The sequence below is a fragment of the Hemitrygon akajei genome, chromosome 20 (assembly GCF_048418815.1).
Source record: "Hemitrygon akajei chromosome 20, sHemAka1.3, whole genome shotgun sequence".
Lineage (NCBI taxonomy): Eukaryota > Metazoa > Chordata > Chondrichthyes > Myliobatiformes > Dasyatidae > Hemitrygon > Hemitrygon akajei.
In genome coordinates, this window is record NC_133143.1 from 58964396 (window position 1) to 58990656 (window position 26261).

General features: G+C 42.2%; 1 protein-coding gene and 1 long non-coding RNA gene across 11 annotated transcripts in view; both read left to right on the plus strand.

Annotated features, from left to right (window-relative positions):
* LOC140713820 (adenylate cyclase type 2-like) overlaps nt 1-18280 on the plus strand; it is a 500552-nt gene extending 482272 nt beyond the window's left edge. For all 9 annotated transcript variants that reach the window (XM_073024378.1, XM_073024374.1, XM_073024382.1 and 6 more), the window contains 4 exons: nt 193-318; nt 11651-11765; nt 13276-13400; nt 17627-18280. In XM_073024378.1, the coding sequence (XP_072880479.1) occupies nt 193-318; nt 11651-11765; nt 13276-13400; nt 17627-17779 (519 nt within the window). In that variant the 3' untranslated portion in view covers nt 17780-18280. The remainder of the gene's footprint in view (nt 1-192; nt 319-11650; nt 11766-13275; nt 13401-17626) is intronic.
* Nucleotides 18281-24375: 6095 nt separating this feature from the next.
* The window catches only part of LOC140713824 (uncharacterized), a 57974-nt gene continuing 56088 nt past the window's right edge, over nt 24376-26261 (plus strand). For both annotated transcript variants that reach the window (XR_012095740.1, XR_012095739.1), the window contains exon 1: nt 24376-24421. This is a non-coding gene — a long non-coding RNA (uncharacterized lncRNA). The remainder of the gene's footprint in view (nt 24422-26261) is intronic.

Below are 26261 nucleotides of genomic sequence, written 5' to 3' on the forward strand. Positions count from 1 at the left end.
GCATGCATTTACAATGTAAGCAGCTATATAAAAAAAAGTGGTTTAAATTGTTCACATGTCAGTGTATTGATTGGGTAACAGATGGAGGGGTGAGGGTGCTAACCAGAATGGTCGATCAGATTAACTGCCTGTGCGAGGAAACATTTTACCATTTAACTCTTTCACAAGAATGTATATATTGTTGCTTCCTAGCTGTTGTCCAAGCCTAAATTCAGCGGAGTAGAGAAAATTAAAACAATCGGGAGCACCTACATGGCTGCAACAGGTTTAAGTGCTGCAACAGGTTTAAGTGCTGCAACAGTTCAGGAGTACAGCCAAGTAAGTCGATTTTTCCCCTTTCTCAAAAAATATTTTCTAGTGACAAGTTTTTGTACCAATCAATGTTCTGCTTCAGGTTTACAAGGGCATTTCCATGTTTTAGAAGCAAAGCATGCACAGAATATTTCAATGTTTTACGCATTTGCATTTGGTTCTGGGTGAGACCATAAGATACAGGAGCAGGATTAGGCCATTCAGCCCATTGGGGCTGCTCTACCATTCAATCATGGCTGCTTTACACTCAGTGGCCACGTTATTAGGTACCTCCTCTACATAATAAAATGGCTATTAAGTACATGTTTGTGATTTTCTGCTGTTATAGCCTATCCATTTCAGGGTTCGACGTGTCATACATTCAGAGATGCTCTTCTGCACACTATTGTTGTAACGCACGGATAATTAAGTTACTGTCGCCTTCTTGTCAGCTTGGCCAGTCTGCCCATTTTCCTTTGACTTCTGTCATTAACAGTAAATGCAAAGAGGCACAACAGAATCAATGAAAAACCGCACACAACAGGACGAAAAAACAACCAAGGTACAAAAGGCTGTACGAGTACAAAAAGAGAGAGAAAAAAGGAAATAACAATAAATAACAGAGGAATAAATTTAAGAACGTGAGATGAAGAGCCCCTGAAATTGACTTATGGGTTGTGGGAACACTTCAGTGTTGGTGAAAGTAGAGTGTCGTGATCCCCTCTGGTCTAAGAGCTGGCGGTTTAGGGGTGATAACTGTTCCTGAATCTGGTGGCGTGGGTCCTGAGGCTCCTGTATATCCTTCCTGATGGCAGCAGTGAGAAGAGACCAGGGCCTCAGTGGTGGGGGTCACTATTGAGGGATGCTGATTTCCTGCGACACCTCTCCTTGTCGATGTGCTCAGTGGTGAGGGGAGCCTTACCCGTGACGGACTGGGCCGTATCCACTACGCTTTGTAGGATTTCCTGTTCAGGGGCATCGGTGTTTCCGTACCAGGCCATGATGCAAACAGTCAGTATGCTCTTCCCCATACATCCATAGAAGTTTGTCAAAGTTTTCGATGACATACTAAATCTTTGCAAACTTCTAAGAAAGTGGAGGCCTGATTTGTAGTGGCACTTACGTACTGGACCCAGGACAGATTGAAATGATATCGCCAAGGAATTTAAAGGTGCTGCTCCTGATGAGGACTGGCTCCTGGATCTCCAGTTTCTTCCTCATTGTCAATAGTCAGCTCCTTGGTCTTGCTGACATTGAGATAAGAGGGTTGTTGTGGCACCGCTCAGTCAGAGTTCCAGTCTCCCTCCTATATGCTGATTCATCACCACCTTAGATTTGGCCAACAGCAGTGGCGTCATCAGCAAGTTTAAATATGCCATTGGAACTGTGCTTAACCTCACAGTCATACGTGTAAAGTGAGTAGAGCAGGGGGCTAACCTTGTGGCTTACCTGTGCTGATGGAGATTGTGGAGGCGATGTTGTTGCCAACCTGAATTGACTGGGGTCCGCACACACCCATGTTTACTGATACTCCAACTATGATCAATATAATGGCACACAGTAGAATGAAGGAATATTCAATTTTAAATTAATTTAAATTTGTGAAATTTAACAGAAATATGGCTGTAAGGTAAATCTGCCACAGTATTTATCAAATGCATGGATGGCTTCAAGGCAAATTCCTCTAACTTTCCACCTAACTCCCTGAATTGAACTTACATTCAATCCCAAGTACTAAAATTATGTGTGCGACTAGTTGATTACATTAAGAAATGAGGCAAGCAAGTGATAGCAATTAGGTAACGCAACATTTTTGGTCACATTAATGGCAAAATACATATTGGAGAGGGTGAAGCAGAGAACTCCCTTGCTGTATTTTTAGAATTGTGCCAGAGGATCTTTTACAAGCACTTTCAAAAGCAAATATGACCTTTATTAATATCTCTTGACATTAACCTAGATATTGTGCACAGACCTCTCAACAAGTGAGAATGTATAAGGAATCCATTCAGAGGTTCATCTTATTTTAAAGGTACGCATGCTTGGCCCGTGGCCTAGTGGGCAAGGCATCAGACTAGTAACCTGAAGGTCACTGGTTCGAGCCTCAGCTGAGGCAGCATGTTTGTGTCCTTGAGCAAGGCACTTAACCACACATTGCTCTGTGACGTCACCGGTGCCAAGCTGCTTGGGTCCTAGTGCCCTTCCCTTGGACAACATCGGTGGCGTGGAGAGGGGAAGGCCTGCAGCATGGGCAACTGCCGGTCTCCCATACAACCCTGCCCAGGCCTGCGCCCTGGAAACTCCAGGCGCAGATCCATGGTCTCTCGAGACCGATGGATGCCACCACCATGCATGTACAATACAACTTGGATAATCATCTTCTTTAGATAGCCAGAAAATACAGAAAAAAAAACATGGGTATTGCTGAAAGAAAAGACATCAGCTTCCCTCCCCGCACAAAAAAGAAACAAAACTCATAAACCGCAACCCCTGCCCCCAACCACTCCTTCACATGTAAAAACTAACAGATCACCTAATCACCCGCATGAAAGGCGACACAGCCAGAGCACCGAACGCTCTCTCTCGCACAAAAGCCAACAGATTGCCCATCTGGAAAACGGCAGCTGGAACGTCAAAACCCCAGGCCCCCAACCCCGCCCTCTCAAAAAAGAAACAGTGATAACAACATCAAAGCCCAACCTCTCCTCCTCTGCAAAAAAAGAGCAGCGGCAACAGCACCGAAACCCCCAACCTCCATTCCCACACTGAAAAAAACAACATCCGACCCCAAGGTCCCCACCCCTCCCTCGCACCGACACATCACCCACCCAGACCCCAACCCGCCAATCAGCAACAACAAGGAAAACAGAGAAAACTGAAGGAGAGCGATATGAGCTACAGTCCAATAATCACATACAGTAAATCTCAGATTTTAGAAACCATGCTTCCGCTACAACTGAGTAGACCGGCCACTCGAACTCAGTCCTTCTACAAAGAGCAACCGATCTGCGGTCTTCTGAACGCCCGCTGAACTGGCTACCAACTGCTGTCGACCCAGCATGCAAGTTATCGTCTGGGAAAAGGCTCTGAAGCATTTGGGCTCTCACGGCCAGACTATGTAACAGTTTCTTCCCCCAAGCTATCAGACTCCTCAATACTCGAAGCCTGGACTGACACCTTGCACTATTGTCCTGTTTATTATTTATTGTAATGCCTGCACTGTTTTTGTGCACTTTATACAGTCCTGTGTAGGTCTGTAGTCTAGTGTAGCTTTCTCTGTGTTGTTTTTTACGTAGTTCAGTCTAGTTTTTGTACTGTGTCATGTAACACCATGGTCCTGAAAAGCATTGTCTCATTTTTACTATGTACTGTACCAGCAGTTATGGTCGAAATGACAATAAAAGTGACTTGACTTGACTTAAATGCACTGCAAAAGTTGCAAATATCCTGACAGAGCTGACTTATAAAGCACTTTAGAATCTGTGAACTTTTTCCCAAACCGAAGCATTGTTAGCGTAACATGCTGTTAATTTGGATTTACAGAACGGGTTGAATGAGACCTGTTTATTGTGTTCTGCATTAGTTATTAAATGCATCACCATGGTGACACTGGAAGATGTGTTCTTGTGCCCACTACACTAAATGATAATGGGCACAGGGACACCACTTCAGCATCTAAACTTTTCAGAATGAGCCTTTTCGGAATCAGTAGATGAGGATTAATTTGATAATTGCAGCAGCAATTTAAAATGTTGATTACAAGTAGGACTAAGGAATATGTGCAAGGCACCTAATTAAAAGCAGCCATTGTAGCCAGTTGAATGCAATTAATGTGGTGCTTTATTCATTTTTCTTTCATTGATTAATATATCTCAAAAATACAGTCAACGGATATATCTGCTTATAATATTCCCCACAGTGATCTCTTTACCAGACATGACTTGCCATTTTGTTTCTCATTGGTATGGCCGTCTATCATCCACTATGAGTAAAGATTATTCCCAGTAGAATTAGATGATTAGATGAGTGAATTTAGCCATTCCCTTTCAACCTGACTCACAACAACATTGTTCAGGCTAGGTTGATTAGAAGTGACATATTTATGCATGATCTTCATCTTAAGCTGATGTTTTGCCGAATATCTGTTTGCTTTCTGAAAGAGTGAATAATGTGGATGTTGAGAGCAAACGATTTTGGGGAAAATGGGATATGGGGCAATATCGCCCCACATCCTCTCACACACTTGCTACATCCCAAATGGTAGCTTCTCTTCTTGCCTTTGAACACTACCACTGAAATTTTTCAAGAATCCAACCGGAAACATTCTTCTTCAAATCAAATCAAGTTTAATTATCATTCAACCATACTTGGACACAGATGAACGAGACAATCTTCCCCTGGGGCCAAGGTGTAAAACACACACAGCACATTCAGAATAGTGAGAAAAAAAAACATAGTCCCGCAAGAAAACACATATATAGTCCAAGACCCTGAGCGACATGTCCTGCAAATTGATGGTACAGTTCCTGGCAATCCAGCCTGTCGTTCCACTAATTGAACACTGGAGGGCAGCACTAACAGGAGAGGCCAGCCCCTAGCCGAGCACAGACACCATGCTACACCACCTCTAGTGTCTCCTCACTTGGACTGCAGTAGCAGGCAAGCCCGTGCCTTGAGGCCGAGTCCTCTCTACAAGTGAGGCCACACTGCTACCTTGCCATCTGTCAACAAGGGAAGCAGGCCTGTGGCATTTTACATTGCCACTGTCCGACAGGGTCTTGTGATCGCAGGAGAAACATCTAAGACATTCACTCACTGTTACACTGCACACCCTCTTCGCACACCAACTCCAGTGTCTTTGAGTAGCAAGCAGCAAAACGATCTGCACCCAGGTCAGCCCCTCCAAACCCAGTCTGGCTCCTCCTTCATCCTCATTTACGGATTACTGTATGGCTGCAGTTCCCAACCTGGGCTCCACGGACCCCTTGGTTAATGGTAAGGCTCCATGGCAAAAAAAAGCTTGGGAACCACCCCCCCCCCCCACCCCACCACTGCTCTGTGGCAGTCCAGCAGATTGACATACTGTCATCTTCCACAAAAATTCTGGAAAAAATATCATTTTCCATTCTCCATAAGCATCTGTCCTTCTAAAATTTGGTTACCTGCCCTTACCAGAGAGTGCCTTTGACACACACCTATACTTCTTATTCTCAGAAACGTGTACATTCCTAAGACATATCGCTTAGTAGGTTAATAGATAGTTAAAGTCTGTCCCGAGCCTTATAGGCTCATGAGGCCGGTGCTTATGCCGGTTTCCGTGGTGTGAAGCGACTGAAAGTACGAAACTTATCCCCCCCCCCCACCCCACCCCGGATAGGACAACAGTCTATCGCGAGGTTAACTCCCAGCATTTTGCCGGTACCCATTTTCAGTTGGGTGGACTGGAGCAACGAGTGGTTAAGTGCCTCGCTCAAGGAGGTTAATCGATGAATTAGTATATTTAATCTCTAAATAAAATCAAATACGATTTCACTATGTCCATTTTCCATAGTGAATGTTATACGAATGCATAAACCATACAATCATACACCCATATCTTTAAAGTGTGTAATGATGACAGGGATTGGGAAGATGTGCCTTTGCCAGCCCATTAACTCATCCAAAAGACTCTGTTGGCCTGATCTGAACCTCGTCTTTCCCCACATTCACTTGTTCGGACTTAATTCTGCTGTGGTGGTCCCTTGCTTGCTTGTTCACTGATAACTGTTTTAGTTCTTCACTGTACTGTGTCTCTTCATTGAAAACTCTCCTCAAAACAGGTTCGACCATGCTTTAGACCACCTGTCCTCCTTACACCATCCTTAAGCATCAAATATATGAGTACAGTACTGTCTCTTCAGTTTTTCTATGTTGACAGGGGTGTAAGCCTTTACTTTCAATACTTAAGGTTGTACAATTTTACTTTGTAGAAATTCTGCTTCTAATGTGCATTGTATTTGAAACTGTAAAAAATCCTCAAATTTATTGAAAGTTACTTGCATCTGGCAGGTAATTAATATTCTTTACTTGTAAAAGCTTTTCTCAGTAACAGCACTGAGTGGCAACTTCATTAGGTACACCAGTACACCTGTTTGTTAAGCATCTAGTGAGTGGCAGTTCTGTAGGCGAAATCACTTCATTAATGAGAGAGGTCAGAGGAGAATGGCCAGAGTGGTTCAAGTTGTCAGTAAAGGAGTAACTCAAATAATCACGTGTTACAGCAGTGGTGGGCAGAAGAGCATCTCAGAACGTACAACACGTCAAACCTCAAAGTGGATGGCTATGTCAGCAGAAGACACACTTCCCCCTAATAAAGTGGCCACCAATTGTAAATATGTTGCACGTGACCAAGTGGTTAAAGTGTTGGGCTCGCGACCTGAAGGTTGTGAGTTCAAGCCCCAGCTGAGGCAGTGTGTTATGTCCTTCAGCAAGGCACTTTACCACACATTGCTCCAGTCCACCCAACTGAAGATGGGTACCGGCAAAATGCTGGAGGTTAACCTCGCGATAGACTGGTGTCCTTTCCAGGAGAGAGTCTCGTACTCTCAGAAGCTTCACGCCACGGAAACCGGCATAAGCACCTGATGAGCCTATAAGGCTTGGGACAGACTTTAACTTTAACTAACTGTAAGGATCACAATTTTCCAAAACCTGCTATGATTTGCTGCATAAGGTAAAATTTCAAAAGGCTTTTGCTATGAAACATATCACAGATGATACTATTTTTATATTGTTTTATATATATTGTTTTACATTGCTGCTGTAGCCAAGATTAAAGATGAAAGATTCACAGATTAAAATGGTATTAGCTTATTTAAGTTTCTTGTCAAATTTTGCATGTCATATTAGCAGTTTTCCTGTTTTTTTTTGCAGTATTAGTGAATAAGTTTTCCTGAAACACCACTTTAACGCATCAGTTGTGGATGGGTGTTGACGTTTGCTAATTTATATTTCCATGCTTTATGGTCTAAAAATATTTTCCATTCAATCAGACAGCAGCTGTATTAAGACTTATTGTCAATGACTGCAATGAGAATCTTTAGTAGGTGGCAGAAGCCACTAATATTTTATTACAAACATAATTAATAAGTTTTGAAATATTAATTTAATATAGTAGGAGAACCATTCAATTATTAATGCTGTTGTAATAAAGAAATATTGGTTTATTTTCACAGTTCCTAATTAGGATATTAAATTAAATTCTGTTTAAAGATTCAAAGGTTTATTATGCAGGACACCAGTAATGAGTGAGCACCATAAAATTGTTGGGGTAATATTCCATAAAGCTTAGCACATCAGTTTATAGTGTTAGCTGAAAGATCAGGGTCCAATTCCAACCTCTGCCTGTAAGGAATTTGTATGTTCTTTCCTCCGAGTGCTCCGGTTTTCTCCCTCATTCCAAAGAGACGTACAATTAGGGTTACTGCATTGTCAGCATGCTATGATGGGGTCTGATGTGTAGCGATGCTTGCGGGCTGCCAGCATTATCCCCACTGATTTGATTTGATGCAAACAATGTACATTTCGATGTTCATGTCACCAATAAGGCTAAACTTTTTAATCTCCATGCAATTCTAACTAAAAAATTGAGCCATGATACTGACCAGTCTGAGATTCACTTCTACGAGTTTTTCTTTTAATCCGTTTGCAGATGCATTTCAATGATTGTAGACAAGGCTCTATCCAGAGAATTTCATTCTTGTTTTAACTTTGACATGTGGAATCTCAAATCTTGAGCACTCAACCCCCAATACAACTTGGACAACCATGAACAACATCTCCTATACCATCTTTACAATGATAGTAATCAGCCATTATTGGGTAGATTAGTAGTTCAAGTCTGGTATCACTGCACACCTGCAGCAGGCTATCTGTTCACAGAATAATGGTTGTTAATGGAACTGTATAGAGGGAGGAAATTTTAAAAAGTTTCCTCACTTTTTGGTATCCAGCAAGACCACATTCATACCCTTTCCAAATTTCTAAAGTGGAGGGAGATGAACAATCGTGGAGCTTTTATAAAGACTGGACTTTTTGTGCCAGAGGAGGAAGATCATGTTTAAGATAAAGATTCACTTTATTTGTCACATGTTCATCGAATCATTAAAACATACAGTGCAGTGAACTGCATTGTCAATGACTAACACAGTCCGAGATGTGCTGGGGACCGCCCACAAGTGTCACTGTGCTTACGGAGCCCACAACTTGCAAATACTAGTACATTGTTTATTTATTTATTGGGATAGGCCCTTCCAGCCCCTCGAGCTGTGCAGCCCAGCAATCAACCCACTTAACCCTAGCCTAATCAGGGGACAATTTACAATGACTGATTAACCTGCCAACTGATATGTCTTTGGACTGTGGGAGGAAACTGGAGCACCCAGAAGAAACCCACACAATCACAGGGAGAACGTACAAATTCTTTACAGGCAGCGGCGGGAATTGAACCTGGGTCACCGGTACTGTAAAGCGTTGTGCTGACCGCTGTGGTACTGTGCCACCCCCTACCCATGTGGCTGCAGGGAGAATGTATAAGCTCCTTACAGACAGCGGTAGGTGTCGATCCCTGATTTTACAGCCGACGCTATAAAGCACTGAGAAATAGGTGTCGGTGTTGAGGAGAAAAGGCATGGGGGTGCTTGGGAAGCAGAGACTTGGCCAGATCCTTCTATTTTCAAAGGAGCAGTTATGTTGAAGTTGGACTTCTGCGCTCTTCTAAAATGCAGATTTTCTTGAGAGAAGTCGGACCGATATTCCTGGTGAAATTGTCACGATACAAAGAGCACACATCATCCTGGACATTGATGTTGGGCCAGGAGGAGAAAGTGAATAGGTGCCAGACCGAGCACAGGCTCTTTAGAATCATCTTTACAAGACGTTCTGAATAAGGAAGTATTGCCCCACACCATTCAGCGAAGAATTTGAACCAGTACACTCATTTTATCTGGAGTCAGAAAAGCTATTTACTTTGAGGGGGGAGCTTTTGTTATATATATCATATTTGTTATATGGTATCATTTTGTATGGAAACAAGCCTTTCAACCCACTGAGTCCATGCTGATCATCAAATACCCATTTACACAAACCCTCCTGCATTGACATCAATTTCCCCTCTTACCCTCCACACCACGCCCTGCATCACACCAGGGACAAATCACAGTGACCAATGAAGCTACCCAATTGCACACCTTTGGGATGTGGAATACCAGGAAACTGGAGCACCAATGGAGACCTACGTGGCCGCAGGGAGACTGCACAAACTCTGCACAGATCAGAGCCAGGATCAAGTTTAATATCACAGGCATATGTCATGAAATTTGTTGTTTTGCAACAGCAGTACATTGCAATGCATAGTAATAAAAACTATAAATTACAATAAGTATATATATAAAAAATGAATGAAATAAATAGCGCAAAGAGCGAGGGGAGAAGGTATTGAGGAAGTGTTCAGTGCCCATTCAGAAATCTGATGGCAAGAGGGAAGAAGCTGTTCCGGAAATGTTGAGTGCTTGTCTTCAGGCTCCTATCCCTCCTCCGTGACAGCAGAGCATGTCCTGGACAATGGAGGTCATTATGACGAATGCCGGCTTTTTAGAGGCATCGTCTTTGGAAGATGTCCTGGATACTGGGGAGGCAGGTGCCCATGATGCAACGCCCTCTGAAGCTTTCTCCGCTCCTGTGCGATGGCCCGTCCATACAAGACAGTGTTGCAACCAGTATGGAGTAACCACTGCACAGAATCGGGAAAAAGCTGAAGAAAGTTGTAAACCCCAGCATCAAGGACACCTTCAGAAGGCTATAGAACGGAACGCTCTGGGGATCGGGAATGAAGCCAGGTTTCTAGAGCTGTGAGGTGGTGACTCAATGAGCTAACTTGTTACTTGTTACATACACCTGTTAGGGTGCATTCTCCGGATACCTTGTAAGGTAACCGTAGATCTTCAGCCAGGAGCAGATGTCATCAAGTGGGTCCCAACCCTCACAGAGTGTTTCGACCCTTAACCAGGACACTCTCCAGTTGGTGGGTTGGCATTGGTGGCCAAATCACTGCCCATCTGCACCTGGCTTACAGCTTCCCTCCTCCTCCAAATCCAACAGGAGGCTCATTCTGCCTCTTCCCCCATCCTACGAGCTGCTTGATTTTTGCTCCTTTCGCCCAGGCCCAGAGCTGACAACAACCACCATGCTGATTTGGCTGGGAAACCTCTGCAGCCAAATTCCACGGGGAACAACCATGCCTGCCATCCCTTGTCTTTGCACTCCTGCACTAAGGGCTGGTACTTCGAGGCCTTTCTCTCATGGCCATCACAATTACATCAAATTTAAAGCATAAAATTAAGGGTAAATATTTGCAAGTGTTTACTTCTCTAAATTTAAAGTCTGCCATTCTGCTTCAAAGAATCCAATGGTAATTAAGGACTCATTGGAACCCTCTCCTTCCTGCAATATCATTTTAGAAGAAAATCAATGTAATTAAATAAATCCTTGTCATATTTACATTACTCTCTGTGGCCACTTTATTGGGCATGTCCTGTCTCTAATAAAGTGGCCACAGAGTGTACGATCGGTATATTCTGCTACTCTAGCCCATCCACTTCAAATTGTTGTACATTCCAAGAAGCTCTTCTGCACGCCACTGTTGTAATGCACATGACTACTTGAATTACTGTCACCCTCCTGTCAGCTTGAACCAGTCTAGCTATTCTCCTCTGACTTCTTTCAATAACAAAGCTTTTTCACTCACTGAACGACTGCTCAACGGATTTTTTTTTTGTTTGTTTATCACGCCATTTTCTGTAAACTCCAGAGACTGGTGTGCATGAAAATCCCAGGATATCTGGAGTTTTTGAGATCCTTAAACTACCCCATCTGGCACCAACAATCATTCTACGGTCAAAGTCACTTACATCACATTTCTTCCCCACTCTGATATTTGGTCTGATCGACAACTGAACCTCTGGACCATGTCTGCATGCTTTTATGCATTGAGATGCTGCCACATGATTGGCTGATTAGGTATTTGCATTAATGAGCAGGCATATAGGTATAACTAATAAAGTGAGTCTACTTTAACTTGAGTTTAAGAACTGTGTAAATCAATGTTCTTTGGTAGATACTTAACATAGCAGTGCAGACGTTATTGATTATGCAGACTGTGCAGTCCTTTGTTATATGCATTGCTACGTATTTTAGTCCTTAAGCAAACATGTTGCTTTCTCACATCTTCAGCATTTTAAAAAGAATTCATTTTTCAGTTATACTATGATTTTGAAATATACAATACAATTTGATCTGATGCATGATTTTTCTTACTTTACAGGAGGCAGATAGACAATACACACATATTGGAACCATGCTAGAATTTGCTTTTGCACTCATGATAAAGCTTGACGTGATCAACAAGCATTCTTTCAATGACTTTAAGCTCCGCATTGGTACGTAATGTAATTTGAGACCTTTGGCAGCTGAGAAGGGAGCAGAGAATTTAGGCTTGCATTTTTATGGGTCTATCCGATTAGTTGAAGCTGTGACATTGATGCAAACCTGTTCATCGTTGTGGATTTGTAGATGACGCTGCCTCTGGTTGTTGCCTGTACTTGCACCACCTGTTTTAGATATTGCATTCATATTATGTAAGCAACAATTCAACTCCAGTTAATCAGATAAAGGAATTGCTAATTCTAGGACTTTGGTGACTTACTATGTCAGGTAGCACTGTTATTCCCTGGTGTATGGACTCCAGTTCTCACTTGGAAAGGTAATACCACGGGAAATGGGTTAGGAAAGAAAGGTCTTCCCATTTTCTTGTGTTGGAATGTCCTTATTAATCTTCTGCAGAGAAAGGCCAATATGACAATGCAGGAAAATATTGAAAAGTATTAATAGTTTCAGAGGACCTGATGAATTTTAAACAGACCTCTGAGCTGTAAGTCATCATCAAAAAAGGGAATAGTGGTCTAACTAGTTTGGACCTCCTTCTTTCCTTGAATGCTGTTTTTTTTTGTCATTGAAATCAGTAAATTGAAGCTTTGATGACAATCTGAATATAATTTAGTTCTGAAGGAGCTGCACAAAACTTGCAGCATAATCATCATTTGAATCCAGCAGCTTGGGAAATAACCAAGCTTTGATCTCTGCCATTGACAGTGTAGGAAACTTTCCCTGTTTGAATTAGAATGATCTTCCCAATGTCCAGCACTTACTACCAAGTTGATAAAGATTTTATTTTTATCCAGTTTACACACACAAAATGCTGGAGGAACTCAACAGGTCAGGCAGCATCTATAGAAAGACATAAACAGTCGATGTTTCGGGCCTGATGAGGAGTCTCAGTCTGAAATGATGACTCTTTTTTCCTTTCCATCGATGCTGCCTGACCTACTGATTTCCTCCAGTAATTTGTATGTGCCACTCTGGATTTCCAGCAGCTGCAGAAAATATTGCATTTCTGATTTTTATCCAGTTAGCCTACTTTTAATTTAAAATATCAGATCAGGCAATAGCAAGTTTATTTTTCTATTCATTAAAAATTGAATCATATTACCAAATCACCTAGCCATGTTATTTTGGTGATATAATTACAGAGGAGTTAAAACATTTCTCTTCATCCGGACATCCATAAATGTATACAGGTGTCCCCCCGCTTTAGGGATGTTCGCTTTACACCACTTCGCTTTTACAAAAGACCTACATCAGTAACCTGTTTTCGCATTACAAAAAGGATTTTTGCATTTACGAAAATTTTTCCCAGATAAATTAATGGTTCTGCGCTTTACGCCATTTTGGCTTAAGAAAGGCTTCATAGGAACGCTCTACCTTCGTAAAAGGGGGGGGGGTGACACCTGTAATACGTTTTTTGTGAACTGATCATTTTCTGCTCTTGCCACACCGTTTACTGCATAATTTTTGTAAAAAATATTTTTGTATGGTGTAATTTTCTGTCAGGTATTAACCATGGTCCTGTTATTGCTGGAGTAATTGGAGCTCAGAAACCACAGTATGATATTTGGGGCAATAGTGTCAACGTGGCCAGCAGGATGGACAGCACAGGAGTTCTCGGCAAGATACAGGTAGCTTTATCAAAACTCTTTCTGGTTCTTTTCTAGACGTATGATGAATGAATGTGACTTCTTTCATAGCTGCTATTTAGTGTAACAATACATGCTGTACAAATCGGTGTGGCAACTAATTTTAAACCTCAAAGTACAACGGAAACCAGTTATATTATGTAATGTTTCAAATAGGAAGGAAAATTACCAAACCATACTGGCATGAAGACTGATTGTTGGCTACAATAGAAAGTTATTTAAATATGTTCTGTGTAATATTTCTGGAAGGAATAAGTACATTAACCTCATACCCTCAGTGGGAAAGTGTACTTGATAGTTTTTATCAAGAATTAGTAGATCTATGAAATCAACTTGAGTTAAGATAAAGATACTAATGGCATGATAAATTATGACAACTGAAGATACAGATCATTTAATTATCTATTGGATAATTCAATCACAAACTGTTTGATGGTACACTAGCATAGTGATTAGCTCAATGCCTTAAAGACAGGTGACGCGAGTTCAATTCCCACTGCTGCCTGTAAGGAGTTTTTACATTCTCCCCATGACCACATGGGTTTCCTCCAGGTGCTCTAGTTTCCTCCCACAGTCTAAAGATGTACAGTTAGTTAGTCATTGTAAATTGTCCTGTGATAAGGCCAGGATTAAAAATCAGGGGGTTTGCTGGGTGGCGTGGCTCAAAGGGCCAAGGGGACCTATTCCACGCTGTATCTCAATATATGTTTCAGTATTTCTACACCAGTTGCACGACAGCATGTGACTTCAGAGTGGCAGAGAAATCTCCACGTGACAGCTTGAAGTTTGTCATCCTTCCTGTCCTTGCAAAGTAAAATTAAGTGTAGGAGGCACCGTCACCACATGAAGCTTCCAGGTCATTCTGACATACCTGTACGTGAATCTGGATTCCCAGCACTACTTTTTTCTTTCTGCTGCCAGTCTGCCTTTGTTTGTTCTTAGATCTTCCAAGTGGGTTAGAGGAAATTTAATGTTTTCTATTTCATGAAGGTGAAACTGAATATAAGGGATACAATGAGCATTTTGATTGAATTTAACACTGTACAGCTGTACAGCTCCCAAGTGTTCAGCAACATCACCACCACCAGTTTCCCCACAGGGGTGTGATGAAGGGTCTCAGCCCGAATCATCGACCTGTTCATTTTCCTCCGTGGCTGCTGAGTTCCTCCAGCATTTTATATGGCTTTTATTTGCCAGAGACCAGGATGACGAGGAGAAGGTAGAATGGGGAGGCAAACTAGATTGGTCCTTCCTGGTCAGACTGACTTTACATCATTCATTCAACTCTGACGCCAGTAAACATCACTCTATTTCCCCAGGTACCATCGGACCCAGATCTTACCTTGCTTCGGTTGCTGACCTTAACAGGGGGCCCTAATCCAAATTTAAAAAGAAACAAGCCATATGTGAAGTATACATTCCAAGATAAAGACATAAATCCAGTCAGGACAACCACCATGTTGGTACTGGTTTATTATTGTCACATGTTCCAAGATACAGTGAAAAGCTTATCTTGCTTTCTGTTCGTGCAGATCAACTCCCTGCACGGGGCATTGAGGTAGAACAAGGTAAAACAGTGGCAATGCAGAATAAAGCACAGTGCAGGTAAACAAAGTGCAAGATAGAGAGTGGAAAGTTCGAGCGAGCTAGGCCTTTCCTCTGTGGAGCAAAAGAGGATGAGAGGAGCATAACACAATAAGAGGCAGCAAGCACCCCTTTTCCTAGGGCGGCAATGGCTAATACCAGCGGCATAATTTTAAGGTGAGTGGAGGAAAGTTTAGGTGGGGAAGTCAGAAGTAGTTCTTTTTTAACACAGAGTGGTCAGTCTGTGGAATGCACTGCCAGGGTTGGTGGTAGAGGCAGATACATAAGGGACATTTAAGAAACTTATAGATTGGTACGTAGATGATTAAAAAAGATTGATGGCTGTGTTGGAGGGAAAGATTAGGTTGATCTCAGAATAAGTGAAAAGTTTGGCACAGCGTCACAGGCTGAAGGGCCTGTACTATGTTCCGTGTCCACGATCATAACGAGGTTGATTATGAGGTCAAGAGTCCATCTTATCATACAAGAGGTCCATTCAAAAGTCTGATTAACTGAGATAGAATACAGTGTGCTCTGATTTAAAGATTTAAGTTGGAGAATTTATTTCCCCCTTGTGCCTTCCTTCTAGTACTTGCAGTAAGTGTATCTTTGGCATTGAACTCTTGCAATGTGGCTGCTGGCCTTTGAGGGTGAGCTCAAATAACTTTGGGACTCTAAGATTCTGGGCTCCTTTTTCATGAGTAGCGTCAGCGTCAACTATCCAAAGCACTCACATGAGGTCACCGAACTTGCTGCCGCAGATTTCTCAATGTCTCTAGTCATCTGGTGCGGTGGATCAGGATCCCAATGCCAATTATCGGAAGTAATTCAATTTCACCCGCTGGGTCTGGCAGATGTAAAATGCCAAGGAAACAAACGCCTTCTGTGGACTGCCTCATAAACATGTCTGTCCCATATACACATTACTCTGGAAATATAATATTAAATTGAGAGGTCTCAGTATCTATGGGGCAGGAAGACTGTTATTAGAACCAGTGAACAGATGAAATGGAGAAGCAGCTTGAGCAAACACAGTGGCCTTCTGAATGTCCTCAGTGACAAGAATAGAACTATTATTGCTGATGTGCTGTACTTACGGTCAAACATATTGCAAAAGTTGAAGGAAAGGACAGAAGTAAGTATTTTACACAGAGACTGGTGGGTGTGTGGAATGGGCTGCCAGCGAAGGTGGTAGAGGCGGATACGATAGGGTCTTCTAAGGGACACTTAGGTAGGTACATGGAGCTTAGAAAAATAGAGGGCTATGCGGTAGGGAAATTCTAGAATAGGTTACATGGTCAGCACAACATTGTGGGCCGAAGGGCCTGTAATGTGCTGCAGATTTCTCTGATTCTATGAAATGAAGCATATACCTAAACACAAGAAATCCTACAGATGCTGGAAATCTAGAGAAACTCACTCACAGTGCTGGAGGGACATAGCAGGTCCAGGGAGGGGAAGAAACAGTCGATGTTTTGAGCCAAGACCCTTCATCAGAACTGGAAGGGAAGATGGACGAAGCCAGAATATGGAAGGTGGAGAAGGGCAGCGAGTACAAGCTGGCAGGCAACAGGTGAAATCTGGTGGGGTAGGTGGGTGGGTGGGTGAACGAGGATGAAGTAGGAAGCTGGGAGGTGATAGGTGGAGGAGGTGAAGAGCTGAAGAGGAAGGAATCTGATAGAATAGGACAGTGAACCATGGAAGGAAGGGAAGGAGGAGGGGCATGAGACGGAGTTGATGGGCAGCTGAGGAGAAGAGATAAGAGTGGAATGAGAATGGGGAATGGAAAGAGAGCGACGGGAGGGGGGGGGATAAATTATCAAAAGTTACAGAAATCGATGTACATGCCATCAGGTTGGAGGCTAACCAGACAGAAAGTGACGTGCTGCTCCTCCGACCTGAGTGTGGCCTCATCGTAATTGTAGAGGAGGCTCTGGATAAACATGTCAAAATGGGAATGGGAAGCCAAATTGAAAGGGCGGCCAACGAGAAATCCTGCCTTTTGTGGCAGACTGCACAGAGGTGCAAATACCTCTCTTCTGCAATTTAATTGTGGGCTCTAGGCAAACATTAGCAGGTCAAATTTAATGTAATTCTCTTAGGTTAAAAGCTGGTAGTTAACTTATTTTTGCACTTAGCTCTTTTTATCACCCAAAATTGTGTGGAAATGGAAAACAAATTGGGCAGGAAACCTAAAAAATAAAATGCCATTTCTGTTGTCATATTTGGCAATACCGTGTTAGAGACTGAAATCCCAAGAAAATAATATTACACAAGATGATAGCATAGCGGTCAGTGCGATGTTATTACAGCTCGGGGTATCAGAGTCTGGAGTTCAATGCTGGCTTCCTCTGTACGCCCTCCTGTGGAATGTGTGGGTTTCCTCCGGGTGTTCCGGTTTCCCCCCACGGTCCGAAGATGTACCGATTAGTAGGTTAATTGGTCATTGTAAATTGTCCTGTAATGAGGCTGGGGTTAAATCGGGTGTTGCTGGCAGCTCGGCTCAAAGGGCTGGAAGGGTTTATTCCCCACTCTGTCTCTAAATGTAAAACAGATAAATAAATAAAAAGATAAAATTACTGCAGTAATAACTGGCCTCCATTGCTATTTTTATCTATTCCCAGACTACAGAAGAAACAAGTAACATCTTACAAACACTCGGCTACAACTGTACCTGCAGGGGAATTATAAATGTCAAAGGGAAAGGAGAACTTAAAACATATTTTGTAAACACGGAAATGACACGATCACTATCGCAAGGAAACATGGTGACCTGAAATAATGAAGGCTCGACATCAAAGAATAAAGGTTAAGCAGCCAAGTAAGACAAGCCTTTGAAAGAGGGATCTCAAGTAATAACACTTGTACATAGGTTTGATTCTATCCTTAGCTGCACATCAATTGCCTATGTTTTGGAAATGTAGAGCTATTAATATCTAAATTCATCCAACTTAGAATATTCATGTGTGCTGTGGACAGCTTATTCGCCTCAACTGAGCAAACTAATTGAATTACTTACGGAATGCTGGCAATACTCAGCCGGTCGGGCAGCATATGCGAGGAGAGAATCAGTTAATGTTTCAAATCAATGAACTGGTTCTCTGTCCATCGATGCTGCTTGAGCAGCTCCAACATTCTCGGTTTTTATTTTGGATTTTCAGCATCTACAGGTTTTGGCTTTTGGAAATGAATTACTTAACACGGACCTGTTTCTAAAATGTGTCTTGCATTGTTATGTTGTTTTATAAAAACTTATTAAACGTTTGTATGTTCTTCTATTCCCAGAATCTGTCATTTGTTGTTGCTCCATGGAAAAATAAACAAGTGCTCTGCTGCATTCAGGTTGACCTCATTTACCTTGCTCTGTAGATTACAGCTTCGGCCGCCAGTGGCCAGCTTTTCATTGCCAGTTTCTTGCTTTCTCTAAACACACTCAGCACCTCAAACTGTGTGTAAATGGTCTCTGAATCCCTAAATTAACTTAGAACCAATAGAGCGGAATCAAGACCTGATCTCTGATGGATTGGAACTCAAAACGAGTGATGCAAGTGAGAGGGTCAAAGTAATCAATCATCAGCGGGTAACTATCCCCACGGATTCCTGCACTGGAGCCCAGACTTGTAGGGACTTCCCAGCGTTATACCAGGAAAATCATTGCTTATATCCCGAGGCATTTCAGACCATTAGCAAGATGCAGGACCACAAAGAGGATTATAGACCTATGGATTAGGGACAGACTAAGTTACACTTAAAATTATTATTTTTTCTACTTTACTTTACTTTATTGTCACCGAACAATTGATTCTTGAGCGTACAATCATCACAGCGATATTTGATTCTGCGCTTCGCACTCCCTGAAGTACAAATCAAAGTAAATATAATAAAAATTTAAATTATAAATCATAATTAGAAAATAGAAAAGGGAAAGTACGGTAGTGCAAGTCAGGTCCGGATATTTGGAAGGTACGGCCCAGATCCGGGTCAGGATCCGTTCAGCAGTCTTATCTCAGTTGGAAAGAAGCTGTTCCCAAATCTGGCCATACGTAGCTCTTTTTATTGCTCAAAATTGTGTGGAAATGGAAAACAAATTGGGTAGGAAACCTAAAAAATAAAATGCCATTTTTGTTGTCATATTTGACAATACTGTGTTAGAGACTGAAGTCCCAAGAAAATAACAATACACAACATGATATCGTAGCGGTCAGTGCGATGTTATTACAGCTATGTTTTATATTTAAAAATATAAAATATTTGTTTTAAATTTTAGTTCTTAATTTTTACATACACTTATGTGTTTTAACTAACTTTTTGGTTTACATTTTTAATTATTCTTTGGTTTACCATTGTGCCTTGATAGTGTAGTCGTTAGCACAAGGCTTTTACAGTTCAGGACATACCAGAGTTTAGAGTTCAATTCCGCTGCTGTCTGTAAGAAATTGCTACGTTTTGCCTGTGCATCATGTGGGTTTCCTCTGGGTGCTCCAGTTTCCTACCACAGTACAAAGATGTACTGGTTAGAAGGTTAACTGGACATTGTAAATTGTCCAGAGACCAGGCTAGAGTAAAGAGTAGGGCTGCTGAGGGTCATTGGCCAGAAAGGCCTGTTCCATGTTGTATCTCTAAATAAACAAATATCTCTGAATGTTTAAGAACTACTAAATATATTTACTGTTTTCTCAGTTCATTTGTAGGGATCTATCCTTCACTGCACATCATTTCCCTATGTTCTGGAAATGTAGAACTATTAACATCTAAATTCATCCAGCTTGGAATAATCATGGATCTGGTCATCCCAGTGAGACAGACATTTATTGTCCATTCCTAATTTTCCTTGAGAACTTGCTGGACAACCATCTTTGGGAATTATTGCAACCCTTCTGGTGAATCTGCTCCCAAATTCTACTAGTCAGGATGTTTTCCAACAAAAAAAGGATGGGGGCAAATAACAGCATTGTACACTCAGTGGCCACTTTATTAGGTACACCTGATAAATGCAAATACCTCGGCAGCCAATTACTTGGCAGAACTCCATAAAAGCATGCAGATGTGGTCAGGAGGTTCGGTTGTTGTTCAGACCGAGTATCAGAATGGGGAAGAAATGTGTTTGAAGTGACTTTGACCGTGGGATGATTGTTGGTGCCAGATGGGGTGGTTTGAGTATCCCAGAAACCGCTGACCTCCTGGGATTTTCACGCAAAACATTCTCGAGAGTTTTACAGAGAATGGTACGAAAAGCAAAAATCATCCAGCAAGTGGCAGTTCTGTGGGTGAAAAAAAAATGCCTTGTTAATGAGCGAGGTCAGAGGAAAATAGCTAAACTGGTTCAAGCTGACAGAAAGGTGACAGTAACTCAAAAAAACTGGTGTGCAGAATGATGCCTCTGAAGACAAAACATAGTCCCTGGAAGAGGATGGCCTACAGCGGCAGTAGATCACAAACGTACACTGAATGGTCACTTCGTTAGGTCCAGGAGGTACCCAGTAAAATTTCTAAGTCAAGATGGTGTGCAACTTCCAGCGGAGCCTGCAGGTGACGTGTTCCTAATGTCTTTATCCTTCTTGGTAGTGGGGGTTGTGGGTTTGTCGGTGTAGCCTGGCTGGATAACTGCATTTTGTAGATGGTATATAATAGAGCCACTGTGTGCTGGGGGTGGAAGGAATGATTGTGAATGGCAGGCTGCTTTGTCCTGGAAAGGGTTGAGTGTTTATCTTGCTACACTTATCTAGGCAAATCGAGATATCCCATCACATTCCTGACTGGTGCTTTATGTGTCATAGAACATAGAATAGTACAGCACAGTACAGGCCCTTGGGCCCACAATGTTGTGCCGACCCTTAAACCCGTCCTCTTGTATTGAGCAGTGGAGAAGGTCTGGACTGTCAATTTCTGTAGGATGTCCAACTTCTGACCTGCTCCTCAGGCATAGTGTGCAGCTGATCCATTCTCCTCGGCATTCTCTCTAAAACCTCCACATCCTTTCTATAATGAGGCAACCAGAACTGAACACGATACTCGAAGCATGGTCCAACCAGAGTTTTATATGTTGGATGTGGAGGACCATAGGTGAATGATGAGGACTGGGAGACCTCTGTGTTTGCCTAATCCTCACCTTATGGGCTTCCTCATCATGGAGGACTCTCTCAATAAAATAACTGATCCTTCATTGTAAGCATTGTGAATTCTTCCAGTAAAAGCATTGAACTGTGAACTGTGGCTGCAGGAGACTCACAGCCAAAGTCAGTATGCTCTTTGAACTGATATCATAAACAATCCTTTAGCTTCAGTTACCTTGCAGTTCCTGGTGTAAGTAACAGAACTCATATCTAATTAACTGTGATCTAATGCCTGCTGATCTTACATCTGCCATTGGAAATTTATGTATTTACAGAGTGAATATGAAGTCTCCAGCTTAGAAATGATAATATGCTGCTTTGGGAGCTCATGGAGGTTGTGCTTAAGATCCCCTGAGGAATGATATTCTGTCAAGTACAAGGACGAAGGCATCAGGCACAGTACCATAGCTCTTGCCTTAGAAACCCACACAGATGGCTTTCTTCTGCAGGCTGGTGTCGTTAATCAAGATTACTTCTCAATTATCTGTAACTTTACTATGTTTCCCAGAAGCAGCCATCATCCATCTGGACTCTTTGAATAAACCACTGTACAGAGAATTTGCTCCAGTACAGTTCTGCAGATGGATATGCCCATGGCTAGGTAACTCCCAAGCACAACGTTCACCTTCCAGGATATTGGGCGCAGGACTGTTTGGCTGCAAGTTAGGACTCTGGGCTGGGAAATCTGCTTATCCACTCGGTGGCCAGTTTATTAGGGTCACCTGTACTCCTACTCATCAGTGCAAGTATCTAATCAGCCCATCATGTGGTGGCAGCAACTCAATGCATTAAGGCTTGCAGTTTGAGTCGGTGGTGAGGAAGGCAAATGCCATGTTAGCATTGATTTTGAGAGGTCGAGAATAAAGAGGAAGGATGTGATGCTGAGGCTTTATAAGGCTCTGGTGAGGACTCACCTTGAGTATTGTAAGCAGTTTTGGGCCCCTCATCTTAGAAAGAATGTGCTGGCATTGGAGAGGGTCCAGAAGAAGTTCGTAAGGATGATTCCAGGAATGAAAGGGTTATCACATGAGGAACGTTTGATGGCTCTGGGTCTGTACTCGCTGGAATTCAGAAGGATGAGGGGGGGATCTCATTGAAACCTTTTGAATGTTGAAAGGCCTAGACAGAGTAGATGTGGAAAGGAGGTTTCCCATGGTGGGAGAGTCTAGGACAAGAGGGCACAGCCTCCGGATAGAGGGGCGCCCTTTCAAAACAGAGACGCGGAGAAATTTTAGCCAAAGGGTGGTGAATTTGTGGAATTTGCAGCTGTGGAGGCCAGGTGCTTGGGTGTATTTAAGGCAGAGATTGATAGGTTCTTGACTGAACATAGCATCAAAGGTTATGGGGAGAAGGCTGGAAACCGGGGTCGAGGAGGAGATTTTAAAAAGGATCAGCCATGATTGAACGGCGGAGTGGACTTGATGGGCCAGATGGCCTAATTCTGGTCCTGTCTTATGCATCATGGTCATGAGTTGTCATGGTTCAGTTGTTGTTCAGACCAAACACCAGAATGGGGAAGAAATTTGATCTAAGTGATTTTGACCATGGAATGATTGTTGGTGCCAGACGGGATGTTTGGAGTATCTAAAAAACTGCTGATCTCCTGGGATTTTCACACACAACAGTCTCTAGAGTTTACAGAGAATGGTGTGCTAAGCAAAAGGACATCCAATGTGTGGCAGATCTGTGGGCAAATATGCCTTGTTAATGAAAGAGATCAGAGGAGAATGGGCAGGCTGGTTCAATCTGACAGGAAGGTGACAGTAGCCTCAAATAATCACAAGTTTCAACAGTGGTGTGGAGAAGAGCTTCTCTGGAGGCACGTCAAACGTTGAAGTGGATCAGCTACAACGGCCTTAACCATGAACATACACTCAGTGGCCACTTTATGAGATACAGGATAAAGTTATGTATATCTCTTTTGAGCTATGCTTAATTCACCTAGTGTAAGTGGAGTGAGGCATGACTACACAGCAATGTTCCCTTTAATTTTTAGTCAGCGTCCGCAAAAATCTTATGTAGTGCAATTTTTTTTCCTGCGACAAAAGTATATGCGCACTGAATGCAGACATGGCACAGTTTATGTAGGTTTACAACATATTTCACATAAAACTGCACAGAATAACAACAAAATAACATACATATTTAAGTCACTCAGTTATTTTTTTCTCTCTCCTGCCTTTGGCGTTTACCAATTCTTTATAAACTCTATCTAGACTCATAGAACTTCCATCCAATTCATAGCTTTTGATTCTCATTAACATATCCAAATGACATTCTCCTAAACGGTTTCTCAGCTTGTTTTTGAGTTCATTCATTAGGCTAAAACCTCACTCACAGTCTGCACTAGACGCAAGAAAGGTTCCCCCAATGTCCATCAACTGTGCAAGGTCGCAAAATTATTCATTTTGAAGTCCAAATGCCACCATTTGAGCAAAGTTTGAAATCAGTTTGGATTTAATTTTTTCTTGCATGGAAAATTTGAAATCATTAAACTGTCTATTACAGTATTTTCAGCTAGAAAATCATGATATTTTAGACATTTTAGATTTCCTCTGGGTTTGATCGTTTTCGCTCTTGCTCATCTGCACTCAACCGTAACATGCGTAGCACTCCCGTAATGACGGGTTCTGTTGCTTGAGCTTTCGTACACCGTCCAGATGCGATTTACTTGCCAAATGCTGCTTCAAAAGTTCCCAAATATCACCCCACTTCTTTCCACTAGCAAATTCCCCAGTAACTGTCGCATCACGGCAATACAAACGGGTAACTCCAGTTTCCGAATCGTACACAAGTATCTCTCGTAGCTGAACGTTCATGACCTTTCGGTGTAGCAGTTTCTACTACTTTGTTAAGCCATTCAACTTTAAACAAATCTGCAGTTCATTTGCGCTTCACGCCCTTCGCTTCTTCGGAATTCGACATAGTGAATCAATATTTTTCAATAAAATCTCAGTAAGCCATCTGCAGGATTTGAAACAGATCTTTGTAAACTTCACGATGTGAACACCGTCCCCCCCGTGATTCAGCCGTACAAACCAGAACAGGTAAGGTGAGGTGATGCTAATTAGTGACGTGCTTTTTTTTTATTTGGAAAAACCGACTAACTAGTTAACAGAAACGTTTAGCTAAAAGATTATTTTCAGTAAGTATAATTAATAATTACTACATTATTTTAGGTAACTAACCTTCTGTGCGCACATTCAATGCATTTGTGCGCTGGTTAAAAAAAAGTGTGCGCGCGCGTGCGCATAGTTTGGGGAACAGCGCACAGCAGAGAGAAGGTAATCGGCTGCTGGAAGAAAAGTAAGTAAATCCTTTTGTTTAATTAAGTTATTTTACATGGCTTTATGATTCTAGGTTATTTTCGCTTGTAACTTTAAAAAGAGATTAACAAGGTTTAAAAGATATAAATTTATTGATTCTTGATAGATTCTGTGTGATTGAGAGTGTCAAAGGACAACTGGTTTCAGACATCCCACCCTGCAAAAACTCATTTCAGGGAGGTAACACCACCACCCCCGCCCCACGCAACTCCATATTACCCCCCCCCCCCCCCCGTCGACCTCCAAGGATGTATGTAATACTTTGTTTAGTGATTTCGTCTAATCTGTAAACCAAGTTGGGTATATGCAGAAAATGTGACACTAAAATATGTATTTATATTATCATGGAGTCGTTTTTTTTTAATTCTATTACAAGTTTAAGCAAGTCTACGGGGATTTCGGCCTCATCACCTAGGACATCAATAGAGTAGCTCCTTAGCAGCCAGCCAGCTAGTTTAAATAACGTTAGCTCTGCTAATGAACGAATGACACCTGTTAAACTCGCCTCAACATGTCTTTTACATTTTAACCCACCATGGGCAATAGAAAAGTCACTGTTGCAAACAATGCAGCGAGCAACACTGTCATTATTTTTTACCCCTATTAGGCAGGGGTACACTTTAGTGTAGTCTGGGGTGTAGTATGTTTTATATTTTCTTTTTTTTTTGGGAACACTCTGCCATGGCGCTGCAGGACACTAAACTGAACTGATGGACAATGAAAGAGAGAGAGAGGTCGACTGTAAAGCCCGCCCACAGAGAAAACTGATAGGTCTACTTAGCACGAAGAGAGACCAATCAGGATACTCACTCTTGCTCTTCCTCTCCCTCTCAAAAAAAAATCGATTTCTGGGATATTGTATATAATTTGCAGGTGTCAGGGAGCTGCTATCAATATGCAGGAGACTCCCAGAGCTTCCGGGAGAGGTGGGATGCCTGAGGTTTGGCTGCCAGTGAGTCAGGTCCCCAGTATTGTTCATTTCTCTACAGCTGGCCTCCTATACCACACCAAGCCCCAAGTTGTCCTCCATCTTACTGCTCCAGGCGTAAGACTATACCCTGGATCCCAGTGGAAGAAATTGCTAGTCCAGGTTACAAACTTAAATGGTTGGGTGCAGACAAGCACTTCCAGCTACTTGAGGTTCCCCGTTAGCAAGCCTTCGTCATCCAGTTAAGAAGAGCTGGGCAATTCCTGCACGATATAATTTTACGGAAGAGCATAAAATGTGAACGAATTTGAAAACCATGAGAATTATCAATGTTAGAACATTAGAAAGAAGGATTTCAGGGAGCAATGAGCACAGTCCTTTTTTTCCTGAGTCTGACTAATGCACCAGCCTGCCTGCCTCATCGCCAGCTTTGTAGTTTTTTTCTGTGTTGTTTTTATGTAGTTCAGTGTAGTTTTTGTATTGTTTCATGTAGTACCATGGTCCTGAGAAACGTTATCTCATTTTTACTGTGTACTGTTGTGGTGAACTACATATACCAGAGTGGTTTGCTCCCAACAGACCCCTGCTGACTGCTCCTGTGGCTCCTCCCACAAACCCCTGTATAAAGGCGAATGAGGCCTGAGGCCGGCCCTCATTCTCCAGGATGTTGGGTTGTTCATTCTTCCAGTCAATAAAAGCCGATAACTCTCTTCTTACGTCTCAGAGTGAGTTATTGATGGTGCATCAACTGTACCAGCAGTTATGGTCGAAATGACAATTAAAAAATGACTTGACTTGAGCTACCGCTCTGTTTCTTAGAAAACATACGGCATGTAGCTTTTAAGTGCAGATGAGCTGAATTGTAAGTAAATGTAGGAATTCCATAAAGATG